Below are 13,301 nucleotides of genomic sequence, written 5' to 3' on the forward strand. Positions count from 1 at the left end.
GCCCAAGTCCGGAGCTCACCTCTCCTGCCGCCCCTGCGCCATCAGGCTGTTCTGACAGCCCAGCTTCCGGGAGGCCTCACAGCCCTCTCCGCCTCGCCTGCCAGCCCGCAGCTCTCACCCCTGAGCTCTGAGAGCCAGCTTCCCTGGAGCCTTCTCACTCTTCCAGCCCACCACCCTGTCTCTCCCCTCGCAGGACGCAGAGGGACCTTCAGAAATGTAATCTGACCCTTGCTGCCTTCGGTCAGCCGCCCCGCTCCCTCAGAATAGCAGCTGCCCCGCAGCGTGGCGTGGCCGACAGAACCGTGCCCGCCTGCGAGCCCGCCAGGCCTTGCCCTCAGCCGCACACACCTGCCCCTCTGCGGCTCTTCCTCTGCTTGAGCTGGCGCCTTCCCCACCCCTCGGTCTCAGGCTGAGCACCGCGGCCCTGGCCCGCGCCCCCGGAGGCTCCCGCTCCTGCGTCGCTGGCCGGGACTCGTCTCGCTGAGACCCGCTGCTAGGTGAGGGCCGTGTGCCCGTATCCGAGGGCAGCCTCCCCTCGGAGTGCACCCTGAGGGCGGGGCCGTGTGCCCGCGCGTGCGTGGGCTAGAGGCCACACTCGGGTTCTCGGACCGCTCGGCCGTGAGCGCTTCACTGCTCGCGCCCCCAGCTTGTCCCGTTTCCTCACTCGTCCACCCCCGTTAGACCGTGGGGGGGTCTTGGTGCCAGCGGATGTCATTGAGCTGCAGGCCCGCCCTTCTTGGGCTGGTAAGGAAGGAGAGGGGTCCACCTCTCCCCGGTGTGCGCCGCTGGCCTCACGCCGTGACGCCTGGTGTCTGCATCTTTACTGTGCAGTGCCCCGCGGTGGCGCGTCGCGGCAGCCGGAAGCCACCATACAGCGAAAGCCTTTGGGGGCGTCCTCCCACTGCCCCTCAGAGCTGTCGCGAGTGTAGCTTTGACAGGCGGGCTGTCTCTGGGCCAGTGGCAGGTGACTGCAGCGACCCCGCAGCCTGCAAAGGTGATTTTGGAGAACTTCCAGTGCCACGATGGTAAGGACCTTGTTGGCATCAGGGGGAGAACAAGACTGATCGGGGTGATGGTGCAGGCGCGTCAGTGCTTTGGGTGTCGCGGGTTGAGAGGTGCAGGGGAAACTGATGGCACCTTCACGAGTTTTCTGAGATTTACCTTGTGTGACAGGAGAACCAGGCAGGCATGACGGCCCGTGTGCTGTGTTCGCGTGTAGCTTTGCAGTCAGCTTACCGGCCAGCTTCGCGGCAGTGTTCATCGGGGCCCTGACTCCCGGTGCTGGTGCATGCCTGTCTTCACACAGCCAGTGTCATGGTTTCACCTTGATTTTCTCGAGAGACCCTTTGTCAGATCGTTGTGTCCCTGTTTGCTGCCCTAAGTGACTTCGTTGTTAGTGCCCTGCCCTCCGGCCCCGTTGCTGCCCGGCCCTCCGGCGGCGGGAGGGGTGGACCGGCGCCCGCGTGTCTGGCCCTCGCTCGGAGCCTCGCTCACCGCTCTGGCGGCCGCGAAGCCCTTGCTCTCGTCTTGCAAGTCAGCGCGCCGGAGGGGCCGTCGAGACGGCGTGCTGCAGGGCCTCAGGCCGAGTCAGCCTGCGCTTGTGCGTGGAGCTGCGCCGGGCCCGCGCGCTCGCTTCTGTGTCTGCGGTGGCTGCTCTCAGCCCCGGGGGCAGAAGGGAGTAGTTGAGGCCACAGCACCCACCGCGTGCCTACTCCCTGGCCCTCTCCAGGGAAGGCTGACCGCCAGACCTTGACGGACGTGAGCGAAGGCGCGCGGGCGCCCTGCAGTCTGCTCACCATCCTCCGCCGCGCTCCGTGTGCGGGAAGAGCCGGGGGAGGCTTCGTGTCAGTGGCGGCCAGGGCCGGCGCCAGGCACAGCCGCCTGCGCGAACCTGGACCCTGAGGGCCGTCTCCCAGCGCGGCCCGGCAGGGCACCGCCCGGGCCTCAAGCAGGGAGCCCACCTTTTTAGCGCCCTGTGTTTGAGACGAGCTCAGGGCCCCTGGAGCAGCTGGGAGGGAAGGGACAGATCGCAGGGGAGATGGCTTCAGTGTTCAGAGGCGCAGAGATGAAGCGTCTTACCTGCCGAACCACAGATGGAGAGTCGCACAGCGCAGAAACTCATAACCAAGTGGAAACTAGAGCTAAAGAGCAACGCTAAAGCGAAACCTGCCGGACGGGCGACGGGCGGGCCAAGGAAGGAGTGGGATTACTGCTGCCTCGCTGCCACAGGGACAGTCGGGCAGCCCAACCAGTGTGCCGGGGCGCGGGAGGCCGGGCGTGGGGGTGGCAGAAAAGAGGCTACTTTGAGAAAAAAGTGCTGAAACGCACCCATTTTGGGTGAAATATACGAATTTACAAATCCAAGAAGCTCAGAGAACGCTCAAGTTCAAGGAGAATCAGCTCTCAGTCCAGCACGGCCACGCTGCTGAGCGCCGCAGAGAGGCCAGAGGGCAGCCCCGGCCACCAGCCAGCCCGTGCAGGCCGCGGGAGTCAGGTGAGCCCCGCTGGGGCGCGCCAGCGGGGGGCGGGCGAGCCGCCAGAAAGCCAGCTCTCCGACGAGGTTTCCTTTTAGAATCACGAGCCGAGGGGATTGCGCATCAGGTCGGTCAGGTGCAGGGAGTGAGAGCCAGCGGCAGGCAGGCCACAGGGAGAGACCGCAGGCCTGCAGACGGCGCGCACGTCTGTCTTCACAGCTCAGTTGAAGGGCTGCTGGCTCTTTACTGCGAGAACGGGCGTGGACCCCACGGCTTCCAGTACGTGCAGGTCTGGGTTCGTACTTGTGGGTTCAAGCACCGGGGACTGCAGGCGAGAGGGTTGGGCCCCAGCGGCCTGGGCTTTCTATGGGGGCTGCACATTGCACGCCGAGGCGGCCGAGGGACCCCCTGCTGCGGCCACAGAAGGAACTGGGGAAGGTCTCGGCGAGAAGATACGGCGTCGGCGAGCAGATCATTGAAATTCAGTGTCAGAAGCGTTCAGTGGACGCAGAAGAGAGGAAAAAGTAAGAACGGGCTTTTGTGAAGTGAAACACAGCGGAAAGGCGCCCGGCCAGCGAGTACACGTGTGTGAAGGGCTGGCGTCCACTCGGAAGGCAGGCGGCCGGCTGGGAGAGGGCGGAAAACGATGCTGTGAAGTCAGAAGCCGTAGAACACCCCGTGGCTGCCCAGGGGAGCAGACCCGCCCGGCGACTGCCCAGGGAGGGCGAGGCACTTTCAGAGCTGCTGGCCCGTGGGGTCGCCTGTCCCGATGCTCCCCTGCCGGCACACGCACTTGTCCCTTTCGGGCTGCAGGCATTTGAGCAGACGCACAGCTCTGCGCTCTCCGTGGGCTTCAGCTTACAACTTTGAAGGCAAAAAGCAGCCCAGGGGCGTGTGCAGGGAGGGAAGGACACGGAGCCCGCCCTGGGGGCTCCCAGCCGCTGCCCTGCCTGGCGCTGGCTCTTCTTTCTTCTTTCCGTTGGCAACACTCGCACAGTGGAGCCGGAAGCCGCTCGGGGCTGGGTGTCTGCAGGATGCGACCGTTTCCTGGCCGCGGCTCTTCTCAGTACATCCACCCGCTAGGTGTGCTAGAGCCACAGACGTCTTGACCACAGCGGCCACAGGCAGCCGCGCCGCACGCCCAGAGCTGTTCAGCAGTGACCGGCTGGAGGCAGGTCTGATGGGAACCACCCGCCGCCGTCGTCCTGCCCGCGCTGAGGTGCCAGCCTCGCAGATGCGCCCGCGCCTGGCTCCCAGCCCCGCTGGTCTGTCCTAGGTGAAGTCACACCCGCCCGCGCGCTGAGCCCCGGACAGCGGGCTCTGGACGCGCGTAGGCCCTAGCTGCGGGAACCTCGCACGAGGACCTTTCTCACCAGTCCCTGCTGAAGGGCTGGGGTCACACGGGCATTGTGCCCTCGCGGGTGTCCACCAGCCGCTCTCCTTTGTGAAGCTCACGCTCCTGCCGGCGCCACGGCCGCGCCTCAGGCGCCGGCCCGCTGTCAGTGTGCGCACAAGGCCGGGTGCTGGGCCCGGCGGCGGAGAGGGCAGAGGCCCCACGTGGCAGGGCCCTCGTCTGCGCAGGGTGGCCTGCTCGCAGGGAGAGGCTCCCCGCGGCTCGTGCCAGCGGGACCAGCCACCCGGGCTCGGCCTCCCAGCCGGTCCCCTTTCCTCCCGCCACCCCCCAGTTCTGAGTCAGGGTGAGGTGGGGCGGGTGGAAGGAGCTGTGCGCACCCCGCTAACGGCGCCGGTGAGCCCGGGCGGTGCCGCCCTGGGGTCCGCGGGAGGGTCCTGAGAAGCCAGCGGCACGCCGGCCCCGCCGGCGGCCGCAGCGGTGTGCAGTTTGTCGCTCTCCCTCAGAGAGAGGGTCACCTCCTTGACCCTCTGGGGAGCCAGTGGCGGGGGCTTGACGCGTGCGCCCCGGGACGGAGCCTTGGCTGGCGCGGTCGCCCCGTGGCACCCCGTGCGGTGCCTGGAACGCTGCTCCGAGCCGTTTCTGAAAAGCATCTCCGGGTGGCGTGAAAAGCTTTGCCCTTGTAGGCGCTGGTTCCCTGGCGTCCGCCACACGCGCCCTCGTGCGGGGACAGCCGCAGAAAGCCGGCAGGGCGCGCGTAACCCTTCTCCTGTTGTTCCCGTCTGCAGTTCCGCGCCCTGGCGCCCATGTACTACCGCGGGTCTGCGGCCGCCATCATCGTGTACGACATCACGAAAGAAGTAAGGCTCCGCGTGCTCGCGCCCCGGCGGCTCCCCGGGCAGGCCGGGTTCCCAGCCGCCTCCCTCTGTGTTACAGGAGACGTTCTCCACGCTGAAGAACTGGGTCAAGGAACTCCGCCAGCACGGCCCGCCCGACATCGTCGTCGCCATCGCGGGGAACAAGTGTGACCTCGTCGACGTCAGGTGAGGGCGCGGCTTGTTGCGGCCCTCGCCGGGCACGCCTGAGGGAAGGGTGGCGCTCGTACGTTGTCCCTCTCCGCGTGTGGCTGCGTTCCTGCATTTTCAAGCCGGAGTGAAGACTCCGGGCGTTTAGGTCCGGTGAGGTGACCCCTGCAGGCGGGTGTGCGCCTGACCTAGCCCCGCTGCGTCGTGCTTGGCCTTGTCTGAGGCCAGCTCGCCGCGGTGCCCGCGACCCGGTGCTCGCGTGGAAAGCGCCTCTCCAGGAGGGCCAGGCTAGCGGCCACTTCTTCGGACTGCTCCGTGACCCCACAGGCGGGAGCGCTGCTGGGGCCGGCTCCCCACCCGCGGGGCTGTCCCCTGCACGTCACGCTGGGACACGGATGCCGTCCTGCTTTGCCGACCGTGGAGGTGGTGGCACTGGGTGGACCCCGCTGGGCCTCAGTGACTGGCCATTGGGAGCCCGCGTCACCCTGAGTCTGCTGAGTTACTGGGGAGGGGCGGTGACGTTGAGACCTGGCGTGCTCTGTTTCCTTCCAGAGAGGTCATGGAGAGGGATGCCAAGGACTACGCCGACTCCATCCACGCCATTTTTGTGGAGACCAGCGCAAAAAACGCCATCAACATAAATGAACTCTTTATAGAAATCAGTGAGTAGCTCTTGCTTTGTGGGTCTCCTCTGTGCAGAGCGGCTTAAAAGAGGATTGTTTTGCTGAGTAGAATTCCCGCCTCGTGTGGAAGAGCCTAGTCCCGGTGCTGCTCTCAGAGGAGTCCGACTTGAGAGTGTCGGAGAGGCGGCCGGTCGTAGACCGCCGGAGACCGCATTCCTCCAGGGCACCGCTGCTGGGCAGTAACGTGCGGGGCCTCGGGGTCCTGGGGCCGCCGTGCCTCCCGCCGCCTCTCTGCAAACGTTTCAGTTCGTTGTCCAGAGTCGCTGAAAACCAGCAGGATCAGTGCGGGGAGCTGGAATGCTTGTGGTCCCCCTGCCAGAACGCCCCTCCCTCCCTGCCCTCTCCCGAGGCCCCGGCATGACGACGCCAGGTGGGCAAGAGGCTGCAGCCGGCCTTTGGGGTCCTCCACAGATGGTGTCCACGTGTACGCACTTCGTTCAGTGTCCTCAGAATACTCACTGAGGACAGTGGCGGGCTCGGGGGCGGCGGCAGGTGCAGGGTGGGCAGGCGAGGCCTGGCAGTGAGCCCGAGCTAAGCGGGTCCTTTCAGGTGGGAAGGAAGCCATGTCTGCGGTGGGCGGGGAGGCCCTGCGGAGGGTGCCGGTGTGCTGGGGTCAGGCCTGCGTGTGGGGCGGGAGGCCTCGGCCCCGGGACAGTCTCGGGACCTAGGCCGCAGAAGCTGGAGGCACTCCTGTCCGGCCGAGGACAGGGCCTGAGCTCCCGGGGAGAGGCGGGAGGCAGCGCAGTGGGCAAACCACCTCGCAGGCAGCAGCGGGCTCCGGGTGTACCCACACGACTCCCAGCGGCAGCTCCGGCAGCCAGGCCACGCTGCCATGTCGGCCCCTGGCCGGAGCCTGCGGGACCACTGGATCTCTCGAGGTGGTTCAGAGGCCAGAGCTCTGGATTTTGTGTGACCTGTCCCACTGTGCAGTCACCGCTGGCCCTGGCACGGCGGCCCTCCATGCAGGCCCCGGCCTGCCGCCAGTGCGGCCGCGACTGCCTGCCGGCTGCCTCCCACGCCCGCCTCTCGGCCTGCAGTGTGCTCTTCTGCCTTCCTGGGCAGCCGAGAGGCGGGAAATGCATCCCGACAGGCAACAGGCCAGTCAGGAATTTTCCACACAGGCCTGCCTGGTGGGTTAAAGTCTCAGCTCTATCAAGCTGTCCCTGAGTTCGGTCTCGGCCAGGGAGTGACCCCTGGGCGCAGCAGACTCTCCCCTCAGCAGTGTGTCTCAGTGGGTCGGCCTGTTCTGCTGCCCACCCTTTGGTTTTGCTCTGTTTAGTTATTAGATTATCTGTCCTTGAGGCTCAGCTGGCTTGCAGTGCTGTGTACGTTTTAGATCTAGAAAGGAACCTTCACATATATGTGACCGCACCACCCCCACTGCCAGGCAGCCAGAGGCTCTCCACCTGGTCATGCTGAGAGATGCTTGCGCTCGCTTTTCCACGTCTTCAGAATACCTCGGGCCAGGTGTTAGGCTGAACAGATACTAGAAATCAAAGGTGGGAAAATGGGGCTGCTCCCGCCAAGCCCCTGGGCCCATTTAAGGGACTCTGTTGCGTAAGGAAACCCAGGGGCGTGCTCTGGGGCCCTGACTGTGGGCAGCTGGAGGCTCTTGGCAGAGGGAGGGTGTCGGGGAGCCTCTGACCGGAAGCGGCCCAGAGCAGCTGGGCGCGTGGCTGGCTGATGGGAAGTTCTCTGGAAATTGGCGCTCTGCGCCCCAGAGCGGCAAGGCGAAACCTGCTCTTCCTCATGCGTGTCGGTGACCAGAGCAGCTCGGACTCCACAGGGCAGGTTGGCAGCATCTGCCCACATTAATCGCACGTCCTCCTTGCGTTTCTGCCGCCACAGGCCGCGTCGTGTACGTGCCCAGGGGGCATAGCGTGACCCAGCGCCTCCGCGTGTGCTGGTTCAGCCTGCACGCTCACAAGTTCACAGAGGTGGTTTCTGTGCCATTAATAACATCGAAATATTGGAAGCCATCTAAGTAATCCGCGACCCAGGGAGTGGGGAAGGCTCAGGCCCTGCACCTGCCGCAGTGCCACTTGGGCGCGGGTGGCCCCCGGCAGGTGGTGCGGAGCAGCCAGGGCAGCAGGAGGCGTGCTGGGCCGTCGGCCCCGACGGGCTTCTGCCCCCGACGAGGGGGCGGCAGGCTTCGCTGTGGGCACACGCCACGTGGTGCGTTTTTCTTGTCTTAAACTTCCACTAGGGCTTGTCATAGTCTTGTTTGGAAGACTGTTAGGCCTGGAACAGGAGCAGGGTGTTAGCGGGGAAACGCATGGCCTCCTCCAGAAGCCAGGTTAAGGGTGATGTGCCCGTGTGAAAGCCCGCACTGCGACCGATGCCCCACGGGGCCCCTGGCCGCCTGTTCACGTGTGGGGCACGGGTGCGCTCAGCCCTCTTTGTCTGCGTGCAGCCTGTCACTTGCTCTGCAGAGCTGTGGTGTCTGTGCAAGAGCGGGGTCGGAAGGTAACCCCTCCCCGCCTCTCCCCTTGCTCTAGGCCGGAGAATCCCCTCCACGGATGCCAGCCCGCCGTCCAGCGGCAAGGGCTTCAAGCTCCGCAGACAGCCGTCAGAGCCCCGGCGAGGCTGCTGCTGACCCTCCGGCCCGGCGGCGAGTGGTGGCCCGGGGCGCCCGAGGGCCGGGGCCCGTCCGGGTCTTCTCTGTGCAGAAGGGGTCCACAGACATCGACGGCTGTGCTTCCTCGGAAGACCGCGGCTGTGACGCGTCAGCCGGACACTGGCGTCACGTAAAGACTCCCTGCCGTAGGAGGGCACGACGTCGTCGGCTTCAGACCTTGCGGGAAAGGAATGCGGGACTGTATGACTGGTAGGGCCAAATTGTTGAGTAGTTTTGTAATCAAGATTTCATGTAACGTGTACAGGGAAAATTAGCACTTTCATGGTTCTTGAGGGAAAAAAGACCTTGTGAAGAGATGATCACCTCCTTGGTCCCATCACCACAGCTACTGGGAATCGTGTCGTTTAAAATGCGGTGGCCGTCACGGGTGGGGGGATGGCAGTTATTGCTTGAAGCGGGTCACGGATGGGCCTGGTGGAAACGACTCCTCCCCGCCACCCTGGGCACTTTCCGTGAGCGCGTCATCCCCGCGGGGCAGCGGCCAAGCCCAGTGTGCCCAGCGGCCTGACCTGCCGCACAGACGCCCCTTCCGCTGTTGGCAGCTTCCGGACACCCTTGTGAGCAGGGTGGTGGCGGAGACGCTGCCCAGAGTAGGCCGGACTGCATATGTCTAAGCATCTCGGCGGTGGCCTGCCAGAGAAGAAAGGGAGCGAAGGCAGAGGGGTGGTGGACAGCTGGCCGTCTCTCCCCTGCCCGGGACCTTCCGGTGGGAAGGACAGTTACCTGTTGCTTAGCGTATGTAAGCTGCCGTCTGCTCTCACGAGCCCACTGCTTAGAGGCCATAACTGACGGAAGTACAGGAACGAGCCGTCACTCCAGCAGCCCACCACGCTCCGCCGGCCCGGAGGAGCCGGGCGTGCGCGGCCCGAGCCCCGAGCCCGCCTCTGCCCCCGTCGGGACCGTGGCAGAGACCTGCGGGCGAGCCTGGCTGGCCCTCCCTGCCTCGGGGGATGGCTTGCTCCGGCGGCCGGCTCCAGCCCCTTTCCTGCGCTGGGTGGCGAGTTCCCTTTAGCTTGTAGGGCGTCCTCAGACACACTGCTCCGAGAGCTTTCCTTGTTACTGGCCAGCTTGTCTCTCCGTCCAGTCCCTGCCTCGGCTAGTGGTGACAGTCTTTTCCCTCAGGGAGCCTAAGGAGGTTTTTAATATAATCTGAAAATAAAGCACTGAAGTGAAGTTGGTGAGAATCTGTTCCTGGTCTAATTTGGCACCCTTCCAACCCGGGCATTGTGGGGCAGGAAACTCACACGATCCCTGGGCAGTGAAGCAGCTTGAATTTCAAACTAAGTGGTGTTTTCAGAGCTGTCCTTAAGTCCAGCAGTAGAAACTTTTAAAAGTAACGGTAGCTTCTGTGTGCCCCCTCTTAATCTGGATAGATTTTAATGGGAAGATTCTAACAGATTAAGCGAAAAGCTATTCCCTCTTCCCAGGCGTCTGTCTTAAGCCTTTGAAATTGCTTCTGCCGCTGCTGCAGCTCGTGGAAGCCGCGGCGTGGCCTGTGGACAGCGCGTGGCTGCTCCAGCCCAGCCTCCTCCCTTCCACGCCCTCAGCCAGCTCGTGGGCAGCGGTGGCCCCGCGGGCGGGACTCTTCCCACAGAGATGTTTGATCTATTCGAGCCGTCAGGGCGTCTGGCCACTGCCCTGGTGTCCCGAGATGGCCGCTCCCCAGGCCTCTGTCCCTACGGCAACAAAATAAAAACAGGTGTCTTGACTCCCTACCCAAGAGCTGTGGGTGCTAGTGTGACCTGTCTCCCACCTAGAGAAGACGCTGATCGGTGACCCTCATGGCTCTTGCACCAGCCCATCAGCCAGTGTGACGCCTCACAGCCTCGGGGCGCAGAGGGAAGGCGGGTGCCCTCCGCCACCGGCTGCCCCAGCTCGGGCTGCAGGGCCACGTGCTTCAGGGTCAGCCCGGCCGGCCCCTGCTGCCTCTCACGCAGCTTCTCAGGGCGACTTCTTGCTCCGTCGGCGTGCAGAGGCCGGTTCTGTGGGGTTTGCGTCGCGGGCTTGAGCACAGGACCACCGAGTGGGGCGCGTGCGGCTCCCCCGCTCCAGTGTGTCCGGGGCCGGTCTCAGAAAGGCCCGCTGCCCTCCTGTGGCTCCCGCTCGGCGGCTCCCCACGTTTCCACCCATCGTCCAGACTAGGCGAGAGCGGAGCAAAGGCCTCGTCACCGACGCGCTGTGCCGAGGCGCGCAGAGGATGGGACTGTCCCCGCGGTGTTCTCTTCGGAGCCCCTTTGGGGCCTGGGCCTGCCGAGCAGTGGCCGCGCGCTCTGTTTCTCGCTCCGAGGGGAGGCGCGAGGGGAGGCGAGGGCTCCAGGGCGCGGTCGCCCCGGCAGCCCTGCCCAGCCCCTTAGGGTGCAGGGCCTTCTGGGAGTCAGGGGGGGCGGCGCCTGGCTCCTGGGGCGCCGTCGGCCCCAGTGCCTGCCTGTCTCGCACGTGTTCTGGGGTTCTGTGAGAACGCATTAACTATCAGCTGGTGATTTAAAGTAAGAGTCCGCCTAAGTGCCCTTCACTGGAAGCTCTTTCAGAAGCACTGGGGCCTCCGGCCCCTCGCGCGCCTCCCTCCCCTGCCACTCCGCCCCGCCGGGACAGAGCCGGACAGTGTCAGCACAGCCGCCAAAGTGCCCGCCAGCCGGAGCCCGCGCTCCGTGGGCCGGGTCCGCGTCGGGCCAGCTCCCCTCGCTTCGGAACATGTGAGGGGAAGAGGCGCACGGCGTTCCGCTTGGGACTGCTCGGTCTTGGGTGTAGCTCTCGTCTGTCCTCGAGGAAGAACACGGGCCCAGGAGGCCCTCTGAGTCAGACTGGGCGTGCAGTGACGGCCGCCCTGGAGCCGAGGGGCCCAGAGCCTCCGCACAGCTCTGTAGGGGCCGCTGTGGTGTCCAGCCGGGCAGGCCTGTGCGAGCCGCCGCTGTGCGGCTGGCGCCTGAGCCCGGCCTTGCAGAGGCACGAGCTGCTCAGAGAGCGCTCAGGAGGATTCTGTCCGTGCTCTTCAACACCTTTTCACTTGTTTTTTCTGACCACACTGAGAGCACAGTCCGTGGCCCTGTGTCTGTGAGGTCAGGCAAAGGTCCCCGCGCTCTCGGCTGTCTGCAGGAGCCGGTAGAATCGTGAGAGCCTTCCTTCGAGGTGGAGGGAGGTCCTGCGTGTGCCTTTGCTCTGCCCTCTACTGGTACCTGCTGTCGAACCCTTGGGGGAGGGTGGCCCACAGACCCGTCAGCTCTCCTCTCAGCTCGGGAAGCTGCCCGTATCCCTCCTCGCTGCAGTAAGGGCTGAAGGCCAGCGCGAGGCTAGGCAGTGCGGACCTGTAAACACGTCCTGACTTTCCGTCGCTGAAAGGGACGGGGTGCTGCCGCCGGCTGGGGGCGTCTGCCTCCTGGCACGGCCGGGGGGATCCGGAACAGCCTCCCTGGGTGAAGGCGGCGCGCTCTGCCATCCGGAGAGCCGGTCTGACACAGATGTGAGGACAATTCAAGGTGATGCTTAGGAGATTTGCTTTTACTCTGGCAGTGAGATTAAAAGTCGCTGCGTGACAGGTGTGTGCAGCGGTAAACATGATCAGGAAAGGAGGGGGGGTGGCCCGGGACCCGGAGCTCTACCCGCTTCTGCAGCATCGGTTCCTGTCTTGACTTCGGTAATGGAAACCCAGGCAGTTTGATTGTCCGATTTGCAAGAAACAGGAATGGAATTCGGGGCATTTTTCCTGTTTTATGTGCAAATGGAAACTCTAAAAAACATTAGAAGGGTGTGATTACATTTTTCAGGAGCCCTGAAAGGTGAGCGAGGGCCCTGTCAGAATGACGCTTCCTTAGACATGAAGAAGAAAGTGAAGAAGCAGACCGAGAATCCCCAGATTTCTCGGCTCGCCCTGCAGGGTTCTCTCAGCGTCTGGGAAACGGCTGTTTGCAGCCCTGGAAGGACCGCAGCGGCCTCAGTGGGCGCTTGGCTGACGGTCTGAGCCGCAGGGCGACTGGCGCCTGTCATCTTTCCTTCTCGAGTGGCGTCCGTTCTAGCTACACCAGAGTATTTTAGACTTTAAAGAAAAAGCATTCAGACATTTCACGAAAAAAAAAAAAAACCCTTAAGCCGCCCACCTTTCCCTCTCGTTGCATTGAGTCCTCCCCACAGCTGGTCGGGCTCTGCCATCGGCAGGCAATCAGTCGCCTGACCAGGTTAGCAACAATGGCTTCGTTGGTGCCCAGACCTGCTGGTGCCCAGTGCCTCATGGAAGTGCTTTCTGACGGAAGCCAGCACCACTCTGGGTAGCTCTCCACGGACAGAGTGCAAGTGCCAAGAATCAGACCCGCTGCGGGGCTCCGCGACCAGCGGCGGCCTGAAGGAGCCCTCTCTAATCGGCAGCTTCAGCTGCGGGCCTCAGACTTCTCCTCGGGCGCTTCCGCGGCGGGAAGCTGAAGCCACTTCTCCGTTCACTCTTCCATTACCTCCACACTGGCCAGTTTCCCGGACAGTGTCTGAGGGCAGGGCCCGCACGCGGGCCAGGGAGGGCTCAGGTCACGGAACGCCCCCTCTCGCGGGCAGGGGCGCCACAGGGTGTCCGAGTGGCTGGTCGCCGCCCCCTGGGGAAAGAGCCGCCGCCTCTGGCCTGGCGACTGATTGCCTCAGTTGTGAGGCCGTTTGCTGTATTGTGTAGACGGCGCCTTCCTGCCCTGGAAGAGAGCCCCTTTCTTCCGCACCTCGCTCCCCCTCCCGGCTCTCTGGGACTCACTCGCATAATTGCCCATCACGCCTTGGGCCTTCTTAAGAACTGGCTCCCTGATGGAAGCGGACCTCTTGCCTTAGTTCTCTTCTTATTTTGTGGGGGGCGGGGAGCCCTCCCTTAAAGACACACAGCCCCAGCCACCGCCCCAGGGCACACCCCGCTCCCTCCCGCGCTGCCTTAAGTGACCGCAGGGTGGGGCTGCCCCCTCGGCGGGGCTGGGGCAGCCACCGTGGCAAACACAGCCACCTCGGTGCCCGCAGGGCGGCCCCGGCTGGGCACGGCACGACCCTCGGCCCCGGTGTTCTGTGCTGTTGCTTATGGGCTAGGTGAGGTGCCAGGCGGCCTTCAGCTCCTAGCAGGGCCTTCCGCCACAGGGTGTCAGAGTCCGAGCCTGCCGTTCCGCAGCCAGGCCG

At 64.6% G+C, this 13,301-nt stretch overlaps 1 protein-coding gene across 1 annotated transcript in view; it reads left to right on the forward strand.

Annotated features, from left to right (window-relative positions):
* The window catches only part of RAB22A (RAB22A, member RAS oncogene family), a 37,490-nt gene extending 28,141 nt beyond the window's left edge, over positions 1 to 9,349 (forward strand). The window contains exons 6-9 of the mRNA XM_004687069.2: positions 4,614 to 4,685; positions 4,762 to 4,868; positions 5,403 to 5,512; positions 8,032 to 9,349. Coding sequence (XP_004687126.1) covers positions 4,614 to 4,685; positions 4,762 to 4,868; positions 5,403 to 5,512; positions 8,032 to 8,129 — 387 coding nt within the window. The 3' untranslated portion in view covers positions 8,130 to 9,349. The remainder of the gene's footprint in view (positions 1 to 4,613; positions 4,686 to 4,761; positions 4,869 to 5,402; positions 5,513 to 8,031) is intronic.
* Positions 9,350 to 13,301: the final 3,952 nt, after the last annotated feature.

This window comes from Condylura cristata, unplaced genomic scaffold (genome assembly GCF_000260355.1).
Source record: "Condylura cristata isolate star-nosed mole 26May11 unplaced genomic scaffold, ConCri1.0 scaffold00022, whole genome shotgun sequence".
NCBI classification, from domain to species: Eukaryota; Metazoa; Chordata; class Mammalia; order Eulipotyphla; family Talpidae; genus Condylura; species Condylura cristata.